The 14385-nt window shown below is 30.9% G+C and overlaps 2 protein-coding genes across 2 annotated transcripts in view; both read left to right on the top strand.

Moving 5' to 3' along the window:
• The window catches only part of LOC148239294 (GATA-binding factor A-like), a 51743-nt gene extending 44697 nt beyond the window's left edge, over positions 1 to 7046 (top strand). Inside the window, exons 2-7 of the mRNA XM_088185010.1 lie at positions 3739 to 4074; positions 4151 to 4255; positions 4630 to 4802; positions 5331 to 5464; positions 5538 to 5662; positions 5736 to 7046. Of these exons, the coding sequence (XP_088041136.1) occupies positions 3813 to 4074; positions 4151 to 4255; positions 4630 to 4802; positions 5331 to 5464; positions 5538 to 5662; positions 5736 to 6196 (1260 nt within the window). The 5' untranslated portion in view covers positions 3739 to 3812 and the 3' untranslated portion in view covers positions 6197 to 7046. The remainder of the gene's footprint in view (positions 1 to 3738; positions 4075 to 4150; positions 4256 to 4629; positions 4803 to 5330; positions 5465 to 5537; positions 5663 to 5735) is intronic.
• Positions 7047 to 8728: 1682 nt separating this feature from the next.
• Positions 8729 to 9836, top strand: LOC148239293 (thialysine N-epsilon-acetyltransferase-like). Its single transcript, XM_088189574.1, has 4 exons — positions 8729 to 8849; positions 8954 to 9005; positions 9319 to 9530; positions 9590 to 9836. The coding sequence occupies exons 1-4, from the start codon at positions 8784 to 8786 to the stop codon at positions 9761 to 9763; spliced, it is 504 nt and encodes a 167-aa protein (XP_088045700.1). The 5' UTR covers positions 8729 to 8783; the 3' UTR covers positions 9764 to 9836.
• Positions 9837 to 14385: the final 4549 nt, after the last annotated feature.

Below are 14385 nucleotides of genomic sequence, written 5' to 3'. Positions count from 1 at the left end.
GTTTTCAAATGTATTATGTAGAGTTTTCATTTCATCGTGATGTGTCTTAAAATGTTCGGTAAGATGTCAATATGATAATTAGACGATAAGCGACCGGTTAACGTCAAAAATCGGGAGAGAAAAAAACTTTTGACTATAATGGCGGCAGTGTCGATTATGCGAGACTACTCTAATAGCATCCTCTTAAATTCTTTGGCAATGTTTGTTTTATTTATATAAAAAAAATATATTAGGAACGATAGAATTTGAATCGATCGTGAAATGTCGCATTATTATTCAATGACTGATGTCACCTATGTTTGCGTATCAATTAACTTGATGTAAAATTATAATAAAAATAAGGATTTTTTTTATTTAATATAATAAATAAACGGACACTATTTAATAAGGAATTATTTTGAGAGATATGGGCATTAAATATTATTTTGACAATCGACCGCCATATGTTATTAACTATCTATGATCGCTTAAATAACCTAGTTAAATAATCCGAGCAACCGACGATAATATAGTATATTACGATTAGGAATTGTAATACTGGTAATACCGATACCGATATTAGGGCAAAAATTCATCTTCGGTACTACCGGTAGCTTCATAAGATTCCCATGTCATCTGGACGAAGTACCGTTACACGAAAGAGCATGCTTTATCTCTTTCTTCGTTGCATGCGACACCACTCCCACTTTTATTTCTAGGGGATCGGCGTCAGTTCTGGATTGTTAAATGAATAAATTTGATTAATCTACAATACCACTAACTTCATTCTATAATTTTACTACTTATGTATCTGATTTTTTTAAATTTTGTGCAGAATTTTAACGATATTTTAAATAAATATAATTATTATAGTCATTATTTAATGTATTCCTACTATTTTTGTTTCCAAAAGCAATAAAATATTTATATTTATTATAAGAAAAGAGCATTATTATATAATAAAAATAAAATGGTAAATATTTCTTTAGAAGCGCAGGGTAACACCCCCACGGTGTATGGCTGAGAGGCAAATAGTAGTGGATTCTAATTAGAATGTAACGGTAAACCGTCGAGCTCGATAGGGAATCTTATGATGCCTACCGGTATTATAAAATGAAATACCAGTAGTAGGGATTTTTTTTAAATCTGTACATCTTATTTAATAAAAACAACATCACTTGAAAGCAAGAGCGTAGAAGTAGTTTTATCGGGGTATTATATCAATCTAAAATAATATTATCCATTTTAGTCCAAGATGGCCGAAATATCGGCCCACCCTACATATGCAAAAAATCTCATTTAAAAAAGACAATAATTTAAACTCATTTTATTTGCAATACTAAATAATTGAAAACACAATATTTCTCGCCATGGTTTTTATTGAATAATTTATTAATTTATGAACATTTTTATTAATTTATAATTATAAAATATTCAAAGCTAATTTTTCTCAACTTTTTTTTACGGCATCTGTCCTTTAATGAGCCACGAACACTGTAATTAATAAGCATTCATTAAATTCGTACATATCTGACGGTCGTAAAAATATTAAATTTTGTTGGCAAAAACGCGGGCCTAATTGGATTTAATTTATGATAAAGCAATAGAAAAGCCATAAAATATTTTATTGCCTTTATAATTGTATGAATTAATAGTGATAAAATTTAATAACAATGTAATAAAGACAACACTTGTTTTTTCCTGTGCATAAAATATAGAACATGTCCATTTTTAAACACGTTATCAATCGGAAGTTTAACATCACGTAGCCTTTATTGTCAGTAAAGGACTATTGTTGATAAATGTCATTTAAATGCGATATTCAACCGCTAACAATACCGGAATACAAACTCCTGATAAAGAATTTGTAGTCATTAGGAAACAAACGTTTTAACTCTATCGTACATCTACCTAAAATTGTGCAGTAAAATATATATAAAAAAACAATATAGATATCTAACATAATAATAATAATATTGGGTTAGTTAATTGTATATACTTTTTTCCCATAACATACACTTATATCATACATCATGGTAAAGCAATAATGATATTAGAAATATCCTAAGATATAGTTTAAAAGTTTGCCGGAATTGCGACTCTACAACAGATATTAAACAGAAAAATAATGCATACATATGTATATATGAGTGGTAGAGTACGCTCGGGATAAGGATTCCAGTTTGCTATTGTGTGCGTGAACTGTGTGGCTCAAAACAATTCCGCTCAGAATATTCAATTTTTTATTTTAAAAGAAAATATATGTTTATTAACCATACATACATCTGAGCTAAGTTGGAAATTTCAACAGGCAATTAAAAATATATTATATAATCGAAGAAACCAGACATTGATGTCATTAATTAAATATTTGCAAAATTCAAAATCTTTCACTAGTCAAAAAAAAATAATGAAGTCTTTAGCTATTCTTCAAAAGCAAAAAGATATAAAATATGGAAAGAAATTATTCGCAGATTGTTTAATGGCTCGACGACTCTATTAAATCATTAGAATCCATTGAATAAATTAAAAAATTATCTTTGGCGCAACGATAAGAATAATAACTTTTTTAAGCTTTACAGAGAATAGTGTAAAAAAAATCAACAACGTACGGATTAATGGAAAAATAATTAAAATATTTTAATCCACGGGTAAGAGAACGAAAAACTTTAAGCTGTATATTTGAAGCCTTGATATCAATTAAACCAGATATGCCCAAGAAATTTTGTTCTCTTAAAATTTCATTTATAAATAAAAAACTGGCACGAGTTTAGTGACCTACCCATGGGACAGTGAGCATATCTGGGTTTTAAACCAATATCAACACAAAATTATTTAAAATAAATCACAGAGAAGATCGAACTTCTGTGCCACACTGCACTTTAATGACGAATACCAGCGTTGACGAATCAGCGACTGTCCTTAAAAGAGAAAGCGAGACAATGAAGTACACGCTACATCGCTTCTCCCTCTCATATACATGTACACGCACACAATAACAGAACGTACTCTACGGCGCTAAAAATTAATTTATTATAATTTATAAAAAAATAATCTCCTGCTTTAAAAGCTTATATACAGTTGGCAGTTTGACGGGGAGGCAGGGAGGGGGTATTCCCCAGAAAAATGTTTGTCAAATTATAAAATACTATGAATCTTAATGACATCGAATTATTAATTAAAACAACCGCTGGCTGGATAATTGCCCCCCCCCCCCTTCCTGGAAAAACTGAAATGACGTCCCTGATTCTAAGTCAAAAATTCTCGGGTTATTCCTTAAAGTAAATCTAAAAAAGAACAGTCTCGAATCTATCCCGAAAATATGTTTTAAATATAACTTTTATTAAGAGTAAATAAAAATAAAAGGCAATAAGGAAATAAAAGTGAAAACTAGCTTCAATTTAATTAAAAATAATACATTTCTCTATATCTTTTAATATTGTAAAGTAGTTTTAATAATAAATTAAATATTAGTATCTGTATCATACTTCCTATATATTTTTTTGGTACTATACCAGTATTTTAAATCAATAATTATTTTACACGCATGACATTACATGTGATATAAATGTCAGCATATAATACACTTCTTCCCACATAGTATCATTGTTTATCAAAATGCAAAATATATAATATATACATACATACAGACATACATACAAGAGCTAGCGGATAAAATCATAACTTTATTAAGCGGTTCACCGCGATTAAATATATCTGCATGATAAATAACATATTGTTTTGACGTTTTTGTTGCAGATGAAGAAGTGATTCAGCTCAGCATTATTTCAAACATTTTTGAGTGATTGTCATAAAAGTTAAAAGTCAACTGAATGCTCGACATCTGGAATTGCTCCAAGATGTTCCACAACGGAGCTAGTTCATACGGAGACATGTCTTCTGGAGTGAACTATCCCGTGGATGGGACAGTTGGAAACGGAGTTGGAGTTGGAGTTGGAGTGATACAAGCTCCTGTATATGTACCTCCTACGAGAGCAATGGGTCCTTCTCAATACGGACACGGTCATCATTTTGTCGGTGGAAATCCAAACTTACCGCAGAATCCTTGGCATCACGCCACTCCTGATGGATACGGTAAGTTTTTTTATAAGTTCTATTAATATGAACGTCTATAATTTTTATTTTATTTTATTTATTCATATTTTTTAAGGCGCTGGTTTGACTCCGCAATTTTACGGTGCTCAAAATGCCATGGTAATGAGTTCCTGGAGGAGCGCATACGATGCAGCACAGTTTCAAAGGACCAGTCCCTACGGTTAGTTTATTTAATTTTATATATTATTATATAGATTTGCAAATATTTCAAATATATGTCCAAATGTTTATATACAATGCAAAAATATATGTTGTACAAAAGACTGCCTAAGTTTAGTGAAATATCTTTCACGTTCAACCCAACATTTTCTTTCAATATAAAATGTATCTAAAAACGCATACTGAAAACGCTTTAAAAGGTCTACTGTCATAAAAAAATAAATATCAAATAATGACTTTAAATAGTACAGAATATAGAAAATAAATAGATACTTCACAAATTTCAACGAATTAGTGTTTGTTGTATTTTGAAGGAAATATATTTTTTTTCAATAGCATTTTTTGTTCAATATTTATTGTTTTTTACAATTTTAGATGGCGGTATGGAATTCAGTTTTGGAGAAGGAAGAGAATGCGTGAACTGTGGTGCTATCTCGACGCCTCTTTGGCGTCGAGATGGGACGGGTCATTATTTGTGCAACGCATGTGGTCTTTACCATAAAATGAATGGCATGAACAGACCTCTGATAAAGCCTAGCAAACGATTGGTGAGTTTTAATTTCAATAATAAATAATTATCATTCCAAAATTCTCAAACTTTTAAGCATTCATGGCTATTTTGGATTTGGTCTTAGTAGGGACGTCATTAGGGGAGGGGGGGGGGGGGGAATTTGTTCCTCCTTGAACCAGAAAAATGCATGTCTTTTAATAAAACACCATTTGTTTATTAAAACAGTAAATTTTTAAGGTGCAAATTGTTAATGCAATGAAATATTTAATTGTAAAATATATTTTATCTGGGCATAATATAAGAAAAATATGTTTTAAAATAACTTCTGCCTATATTTTTTATTATAAAAGCCATAGATTATACAATTTTCTTTAAAATTTAATTTAATACGTTAATGCTTCTATTAATTTTGATAACCTAATTGGGTTTTTTATAAATCATAAGTAAAATAATAAATATAGTCAAGTTTCACACCTACTATTATTATTCAAGTTTCTACCAATAGATGTCGTTAGTGAAATATAAAATAACATTTTCAATAAATTATAAATATTTTAATATATAGACTGCTACAAGAAGATTGGGTTTGTGCTGCACAAACTGTGGAACAAGAAACACTACTCTATGGCGTCGAAACAACGATGGAGAACCAGTATGCAATGCTTGTGGTCTTTATTTTAAACTGCATGGCGTTAACCGGTAAATATTGTACTTTAAAATAAGCATGAAATTGTCATAACGATTGTTTAACAAAAACTATTTTAATTTATAGACCCCTAGCTATGAGGAAAGATGGGATTCAAACGAGAAAACGTAAACCTAAAAAGGCTGGAAGTGGAGGAGCAGGTTCCGAAGACAATTCCAAGAAAGAAGAGCCATCGTCTCCGGGTGGTGATGGTAAATCTATTTATTTATATAGATATAATTAATTAACTAAATAATTTTATTTATAGATTGATTAATTTTATAGATTCAAAGCAAATGTTGAGTCAAACTTCTGTTCCTTTAACGTCGTCGTCGTCATCGGAAGCAAAAATAACAAACACGAGCAGCCAAAGACCTTACCTTGGCCAAACTCCATTGTTAACACCACAATCGAGTCACAACCATCAAAACTCACATCACCAAACGCCGCATCATCATTCCATGCCTCATGCTTCGACTAACCAGAATCAGAATTACATAAACTCTTCACCGATCTACAACACTTCAATTAAAAGCGAGCCTAATGCTACGTCATCCTATGATTCGCAAAACTATAGCAATCACTACCACAGTGGAAATGCTGTGAGCAATTCTCAGTATCATTTCAATTCGCCACTGCAACACGGATTCGGAGCCATCGGTTCGAACGGAGGAGTCGGAGAACTGACTGGGTATCATCACCAGCACAATGTGATACAAGCAGCTAAATTAATGGCTTCCTCTTAATCGTGTTATTTGCCCACTCAGTTATAAATACGTTGTATATAATTAGATTTAACGTGCAAAGACAGACAACGAGGCTTTTAATGTTAGAACTGCACGGTACACTTTTATTATAACAATTTATGTTTGTAGCGTATTTGCCATAAATATGTATAATTTCATACATAGGGCTACCATTAATTTAGATCGGTAGCTCTATATATAATACACAAATATGACTTTTTTTAAGCCCAACCTATATTTAATGGTTACGGAATGATATTGTTAAATAATGGGCAAATTATTTGTATCAAGAGACTGCATCTATAGTTAATAGTCCTAAATATAAATAATTATTTGACTACTTAAGATATTATGCAATTAAAGTAAACTTTAGATAATTATATGATTTTTCTCTATTGTGATCTGTGTAAAATAAATTATTGTGATAATTATAAATTTATCATATCATCGTTGTATTTTTATTGTATAATATTATGTATTATTATTTTAATAATCGCTTTTTAATGTTGTAAATATTAGATACAAATGGTTGAACGCAAATTGTGGCTCAAAAGTCATATTGATAATTTTATAATCAGTCAATGATTGATCTCTGTTGCATTTATGTAAAATTTAAAACAAAGGATCACGCAATTGGATACTGCATATGGACTAGAAAAAAATGACTTGGTAAATGGACGTAAAATAATCGACGTAATTTAATAATTTATGTATTATAAATCAACATGTACATTGAAATGTTCAATTTTTAGATCATACATTTATTATGTATGGCTTTCCCATTGTATGAATAATTTGAATTTAACTATAAAATATTTAGAAAAAATTAAATAAAAAAATGTTTAAAATATACATTTAGCGTTTTATTTCAACTAACAATAAATTGTATAATTCCTTATAATGCTATTAAGGCAGCAAACAGATACAATATGTATGTATAAAATAAATATGAGGTTTCTTAGTCTCTTCATATACATCCATATATGTATGATACTTACATACGTATAAAATAATATGTATATGAAGAGACCAAGGAAATATCATATTTTTTATGCTTTTATCATTTGTTGTACATTTTAAAAACCTTTGTATTACTAATATGAAATCAGTGAAATTAAATTTATGATCATGAAAAATGAACCATTGAATTTACTTATGAAGGAGAGAAATATTTTCACTATCTATTTTACAAAAAAATGAGTCAATCAACATTTATGGGAAATAATATAATACTTTATTCTAAAATACAAGCTGTATATAATACGTTACATGCTAAATCGAAATATGTTATACATATATTATGATTAAAAATCTCAAATGTCACTTATTTTATTCTTACAAACGCAAGAGCTACGTCAAAAACATATTTTTGCACTCACTTTGCGACATATAAGTACACTAGTATGTACTTAAGAATTAGTGATTGAAAAATGTTAAATTTAATCTCTCAAGGTTGATTATACTTTCGTATCAAAATAGTAATAGAGTGATAATATAAAACGATATACAGCTTATATTCAAAATTGTTATCGTCTTTTAATAATAAAAGACAAATATAATTTTATTATTGGAGTCAATTATTAATTCTACCTCTATAAAAATATTTCAGGGCGAAAGCTCATCCATGGATGTAATAGTTAGGTGCTAAATCCGGGGAATATATTGAATGTTGTACAACTTCTCATTTCAGAACGATTCTTTTTTTGTGTGAATAATGTCACATGGTCTGGCGTTATCGTGGTGGAAAAGTATGTCTTTTCTGTTCACTAAACGCAGCTGTTTTTTTAATGCAATTGTTGACAGTCATGTTTCGCACGATTTAAAAGAATTTTAAAACTGTTGCGGTCAGAATTTATATTAAATGGTTAGAATTTAAATTGGATTGGTCAGAATTTATATTGAATAGCAAGAATTATTGTTTGTTTTATGTTGACATATAGTGAGTGATACAGTCATTATCAAGGTGTTTTAGCGCTAACTTGTTTGGTTGGGCTCGCAACATTGTCAGATGTCAATACAAAAAGGCCGCTATCTCACCGGGACGCCATGGCGACGTAGCCAGCAGCGTCTCCAGACGCAATGTATATAATTGTATGGCGTATATCTGACCTGGCGACAGCTTAGCGACGTAGCTAAGTCCAAGTCGTCCATACATTGCTTCTGGAGACACGGGCCAGGTGAGATAGCGGCCTAAAGCCAAGTGCTCTGTCGTTATTCCCGCTTCGTTCGTCGCTCTAAATACTTTCGCGTCCTACATACAATTTTAAATAGATTCGTTGAGGGTTATTCATGGGAGATTCAATGTTCTGCCTAACGCTCACTCGCTTCCGCTCGTTTGCACCTAACCTGCCCAACAGAATAACAAAAATCAAAAAATGTTTAATAAACGATTATATAAATCCATGCGTTGTTTATTTATTCGTCAACTGCTATGCACAAGTTCCATTTTTTTGATATTCCTATTGGAAATTTTAATTTAAACAGTTATCAGATATAAGATTGCGTTGGAACAACCGCAGTTTTTGATAGCTGTCAGTTGCTCTCAAGACTTGATACCGCGTGGCGTTTTGCGTGGAAAATTATCAATATGTGTGAATATATTTTCAGAAAAGCGATTCGGGAGGACATGGACCGAGTAATGCAAATGATTCAGGTAATTTTACACATTTTTTTACAAAATAAAAAATAAATAAATACATACATACATAAAAAAAAAATAGAAGGATTTTAATAAAATAATTATCACCCTTTTCTTAGGATTTAGCTACTTACGAAGGATTTCCGAATGGACCGAAAATAACGGCAGAAGGTATTTATTTTTACCATATGTATTTATATCGCTGAAATATAATGAATACTATTTGTGACCTAGATTCGTCTCAAAATAGATATTATTTATCTGTGCTAGTGAATAGCTTATAGTAAATTATTCAGATTAATGTTTAATTTATTCGAAATTTATATTTTTAAAAACTTTTAAATTAACTTTTAATACAAAAGTTAGAAAATGAGATTTTTTAATTGTTAGAAATTATAGAGAGGTGGCGTTATAACCAAAATTTCATTATTAAAATGGTTTAAAACTTGGATAGAAATAAAAACTACGTAATATTAATTTTTAGATCTAAAACGAGATGGATTCGATTCAGATTATCCTTATTTTTTCTGCATAGTAGCAGAATCTATACAAACGAAAACAATCGTAGGATATGCCATTTGCAATTTTGCATATTCCAGTTGGACGGCTAAAGCTATGTACATTGAAGATTTTTACGTATTACCCGAGTTAAGGGGGCAGAAATTGGGGCACAAGATATTCAAAGAAGTTTGCAAAGTATGTATATAATTAGTACATATATAAAACAAATATATTGACTTGTATGTTTTTATTAGGTCGCTCGAGACACAAATTGCAAAAGGATAGATTGGCATACTTTGATTGATAACCCAGTCGCTATTAAATTTTACGAATCACACGGTGGCTATGACGTATGCAGAGACGAAAAAAGGACATGTTACAGAATAAAAACTGAAAAAATATTAGCCGTTGCTAATGCTGAAGATTAAAGAGAAATTAATATATATTTGCTATTAAATTTGATTATATATTTTATTAATTCAATAAATATATTGCTTAATATTTTTATTTATTATAAGTTTTGCAAGTTTTTCTCAATGCGTTATTTTGGAATTTATACCCAATAGTTCAAAAATTTCATACACATACATATACTATACAGTTATAAAAAAAATAGATTAATTCAGCACCTTGTAGCTTTCGCCGAAAATGTTTTTGTGTCTGACAAGCTCGTTGAGTAAACTGTGAGTGCCTCATATAAGAATATCGTTATCGAACTTTAACATCCTAGCCTCAAGCCCAAGAACAATGGATGCGTTCGCGAATCTCTAGAATTATATGATATACATATCTATATATAATAAATAATTCTAAACCCTTAAAGGCATAACATTGCGTTATGTACCTTGTATTTTTTTTTTATTTTACTTGTTACGATCCTTGACCCTCAACTTTTATAACACGTAAACATTTCTAAAAATTAAAATAAATGCTGCACTGAAGTATAGAATTATATAAATTGTTTAAGGTTTTTAAAAGCACCATATATAATAGTAGCCTTTACCATTTTATGTAAATTTACTATTTCTTTGCTGTTAAAAAAGCCTAGATTGGGGTTTTGCTTGAAAATTACTCAGGTATTTAAATAATATTTTTCTCCGATTGTTACCTCATGAGATTGATTAAGTATTTATTAAAACATGACATACTGTAGACCCCCAATAACACGGTAAATTGGGAACGTGCTATTTAGGTGCCCGTTTCTTTATGTGTGAGCGGGCCAAAGGGATGATATCTCACTACTCGCACCTGATTCGTACGTATGTACGTATTGCAAAAAAATGTATGAGTATTTTCTAATCCCCAATTACACGCACCCAAATAGAACGTTCCCAATTTACCGTGTAATTGGGCGGTGTTCTTTATATTTAATCCTGTATTTATATTTGAAATGCGAAATAGCATTAAATATTGTTGCATAGTTTTCGTAAGAATTACAAGCAAATTATCTGAAGATCATTTTTAGAACTTTCAATGCTAATGAAATTATAACTTTAATCAAAAACAATGATAACATTCCACTGAGTTTTGTTACATAAAAAAAACTGCAAAATAAAATCTACAAAAATATCAAAATATAAGTGCTAGATATGATTACTGGAGATTTTTAACGAATTTTCGTTTTAAATTACACAAATTACATATCTTTTCAATGCTACCATTAAATTGAGCAATGTGTCTAAGTAATGTAAGATAGCTAAAGTGATAATGATATAACACATTACGGTCCATTCACGCGTTTTTACGTGATAGCAAAACTTCGCGGTTCGTCCATGCGTTTTCGAGGGTTTCAACTAATGTAACTAAAACATGCTAAAAATAATACGGAATAATTATTTTTAATATACAGGGAGGGGCATATTTTTGCACTTTTGAAAAATGGAACTACAGGTCATATGATAATGCATGTTTATTTTACTAAAAGAAAATTACAAATTTGGGAAAATCATGTCTTAAAATGTCGGTTAAATGTCCATCATCCCGCCGCTGGTATTCCTAGAATCTGGCACCCAGGTTTAGAAACACTCAGGAACGACATTTCAGTTTTTTCTATGGGAGGGGGGGGGGTTGGCAAAAGATAGCCAGTCAGTGGTCGTTTTTTTTAATAATTCCATTTCATTAAGATTCATAGTATTTCATTAAATAGCATGCATTTTTTAGCATAATTCAAGGGGTTCTATGTTTAGAGTCGAAAGCAATAAAATCTTGCCGTCACAGTGAAAACGCCCGGCTATTTAGTGTTCATATTAAGACTTTTTATATTAATATTATGACTTACAATAAGTGAAAATCGAATGAAGCATATCTAAACCGAATTTTGACCAATAGGATAGCGAAAAAAACAATTATCCCTTCTCAGAAGTCAAAAATTCACGTCAAAAGCAATAAAATCGTACCGTTGCCGTCGCAGTGGGAACATTCGGTTATCTAACGCTCATATTGAGCATTTTTATAACGATATTACTATTTACAAATAGTGAGAATCGAATGAAGTACAATTCGATTCGATAAATATTTTTCTAAATATAACCACAGAATGAGTTATTTCTTACTAATGCGGAATTACGTATATAAATAATTAATAAAAAAAATCGTGTCGAGGGGGGAGGGAGATGGAATTTCATATCTATGCAATATAAGTTTGTTAAGAAGTCACATTGGATGAATGGCAGTTTGCTTTATCATCCTGCATTAAAGTCTCGGTATCTTGCGCCTGGGCATGATCTCCTTGAACTTTCTGAGCCACGATTTAATTAAATTAGCACTCTTGCATTCATTTACACTGTGTAGTCGATAATGAGTACAAAATTTTGTTTTTGTAAGACTATTTTAATCAGAACGTTTTTTATTCCCCTCGTGAAGCGACCCATTGCAACTAAATCTCTAATGATCAAACTCGCGCGCGTCTCACCTTTGCGTGCTTCCCACTTAGAAGCGATTTAAAAAGTACGAAAACTCATGGCTAATAATAATTATACTGGTAGCGTAAAAAACGTCGTTTGTGGCACATATACATATAATGTGTTTACATCAAGAAAAATGACACACCGGGGAATATCAATTCTCCCAGTTATTCCCTAGCTATTTGAGAAATTCTTTATTAAGTTCCTTAAACCAATACTTACTAGTTTTACTTGAACTCAACCATAGATCAAGTATAAAAGATATTTTCAAGTCAATCAGGATAATTAATATACTTTCACAAGAATGATATCAACTTGGGGACTTCAATGAGCATTTTTACGTGTTATATATTATACAAGCTGTATCATCCGATATTATGGCTATATTTACGGATGATGCACTTTTGGCAAAGTAAAACTTATTTGATTAAGACTAAATCTCAACAAATAAATAATATAAATAGAATCAACAATCAACCCAGAAATTTTTAGACTCAAAATTTCGATGAAGCGAACATGTAAAAACTAAACGTAAAAAACTAAATTTTCGCTCTGGAAAATAGTACATAAGAATGTCTTGGAAGTCATTTTAAATTGTCAATATAAAATACATTTATGATACACCTTTAAGAATATTCAGTTATTGTAATGTGCGCGGAAAATGCATAACGAAGAGCTTAGGGGAAGACGCCGCAATACTGTTCACCTGAACATGATAATTAAGACTGTTGAATAAGATGTTGTTGAGTAAATTGCGGACATTAGCTGCGTCTGCTATGGCCAAAATTATAGGCAGCATTATTTTTAACGTTCACGTAAAAAATATATTAACGTGCACAGAAATTATAAGCGATATTACTAAATCTTGCTCGCAGCACGAGATGCGTAAAAACATCCGACCTCGTCTAACGAGATTGAAAGTCTACTTGTGATTGAAAGTTATCTATGAATCAGCTTTTCATAACAACTCTCTGACATTTGTGAGAAAAGTGATGATCGCTACAGATTTATTTTTGTTGTCTAGTAGTTTTCGTGATATCTTTGCAATACATATTCCTGATAATGTGCGTTCACGCGTTTGACAAATATGCGAACGATTTGTTTATGTCATCAATCTCATTCGTTCAAATACGTCGCTCTATCAAATAAAGCGCTTTGCTATATTTATATTTTATTTCACGTGAATATGTATACATGGATTTATACAATATTTGATTTTTAGATATGTTTATTATATGTTTGCGTACGTGAAAGGGATCAAATAAAAACGGGGTCCTTTTTTGATTTGACCAAGAGCGTCAAACGGCCACCGCTTGTTAAATATTCAAAAGGCTACGGCGGACAGGCGTGTCAAAGCGCGGTCCGCGGCCACTCGACGTTTGATTGACAACGCATGAAGAGGCAAACGGTGGCTATTGTATGAAAGGCCGATTTGCTTCGATAACTATCGTTTGTTTGGGCGGCGCTTGAGCGTGAACTATGATTTTGTGACTCACCCTGTTTACATTAAGAATTTATGTTATACGATGAATAAATAATAGTTGGTAAAAAAACAAAGACAGTTTTGTATCAACGATATTTGGTGAGATATAGAATTTATTGTGATAAACTTTTACAAAACTTTACTCACCTATAAATATTGATAAATCATATTAAACAACATGTGAGGATTACTTTAAATTCGGGTTCATGTATTTTTTTCGACAAACATGGAATCGATAAACATTATTATATACAAAAGTTGTTTATATAGATTACACGAGTATTTTTCAAATGCATCTTTGGTATTCTAAATAAAATTAATGCTAAATAAAAAAAAAATCTCGATTCTAACTGTGCTTTCAATTTGTTATAATTTAAAATACATATTTAGAATAAACAAAAAGAAAAGTCAACTCACCATGAAAGTGGAACTATACAGTGGTATTTAACTGTGGTATTTAACTATACGGTATTTGCGTTAACACAGTCAGTTCGAGATCTATCCATTTCATTATTATTCATAATTGAGAAAGATGGCAAGATTGGGTTTGCGCCCCAACTATTAGCTCTAAAGCACACGATACAAATTTTGTTACACCTTACTGACGCTACAACACAATCGATCACCTATATTTGGTGAAATGTAAGCGATAAAATAATTATTT

Source organism: Plectrocnemia conspersa, unplaced genomic scaffold, assembly GCF_051122295.1.
Source record: "Plectrocnemia conspersa isolate PC_06_02 unplaced genomic scaffold, ASM5112229v1 ptg000001l, whole genome shotgun sequence".
Classification (NCBI taxonomy): Eukaryota; Metazoa; Arthropoda; class Insecta; order Trichoptera; family Polycentropodidae; genus Plectrocnemia; species Plectrocnemia conspersa.
Note: the sequence above shows the minus strand (reverse complement) of the source record. Positions and strands in the feature narration are given on the sequence as shown.

Coding starts and splice junctions, on each gene's coding strand:
- LOC148239293 (XM_088189574.1), top strand. CDS start 8,784: ATGTGTGAATATATTTTCAGAAAAGCGATTCGGGAGGACATGGACCGA. Junction 9,006..9,318: donor ACCGAAAATAACGGCAGAAG/GTATTTATTTTT, acceptor ATTAATTTTTAG/ATCTAAAACGAGATGGATTC. Junction 9,531..9,589: donor TATTCAAAGAAGTTTGCAAA/GTATGTATATAA, acceptor TGTTTTTATTAG/GTCGCTCGAGACACAAATTG.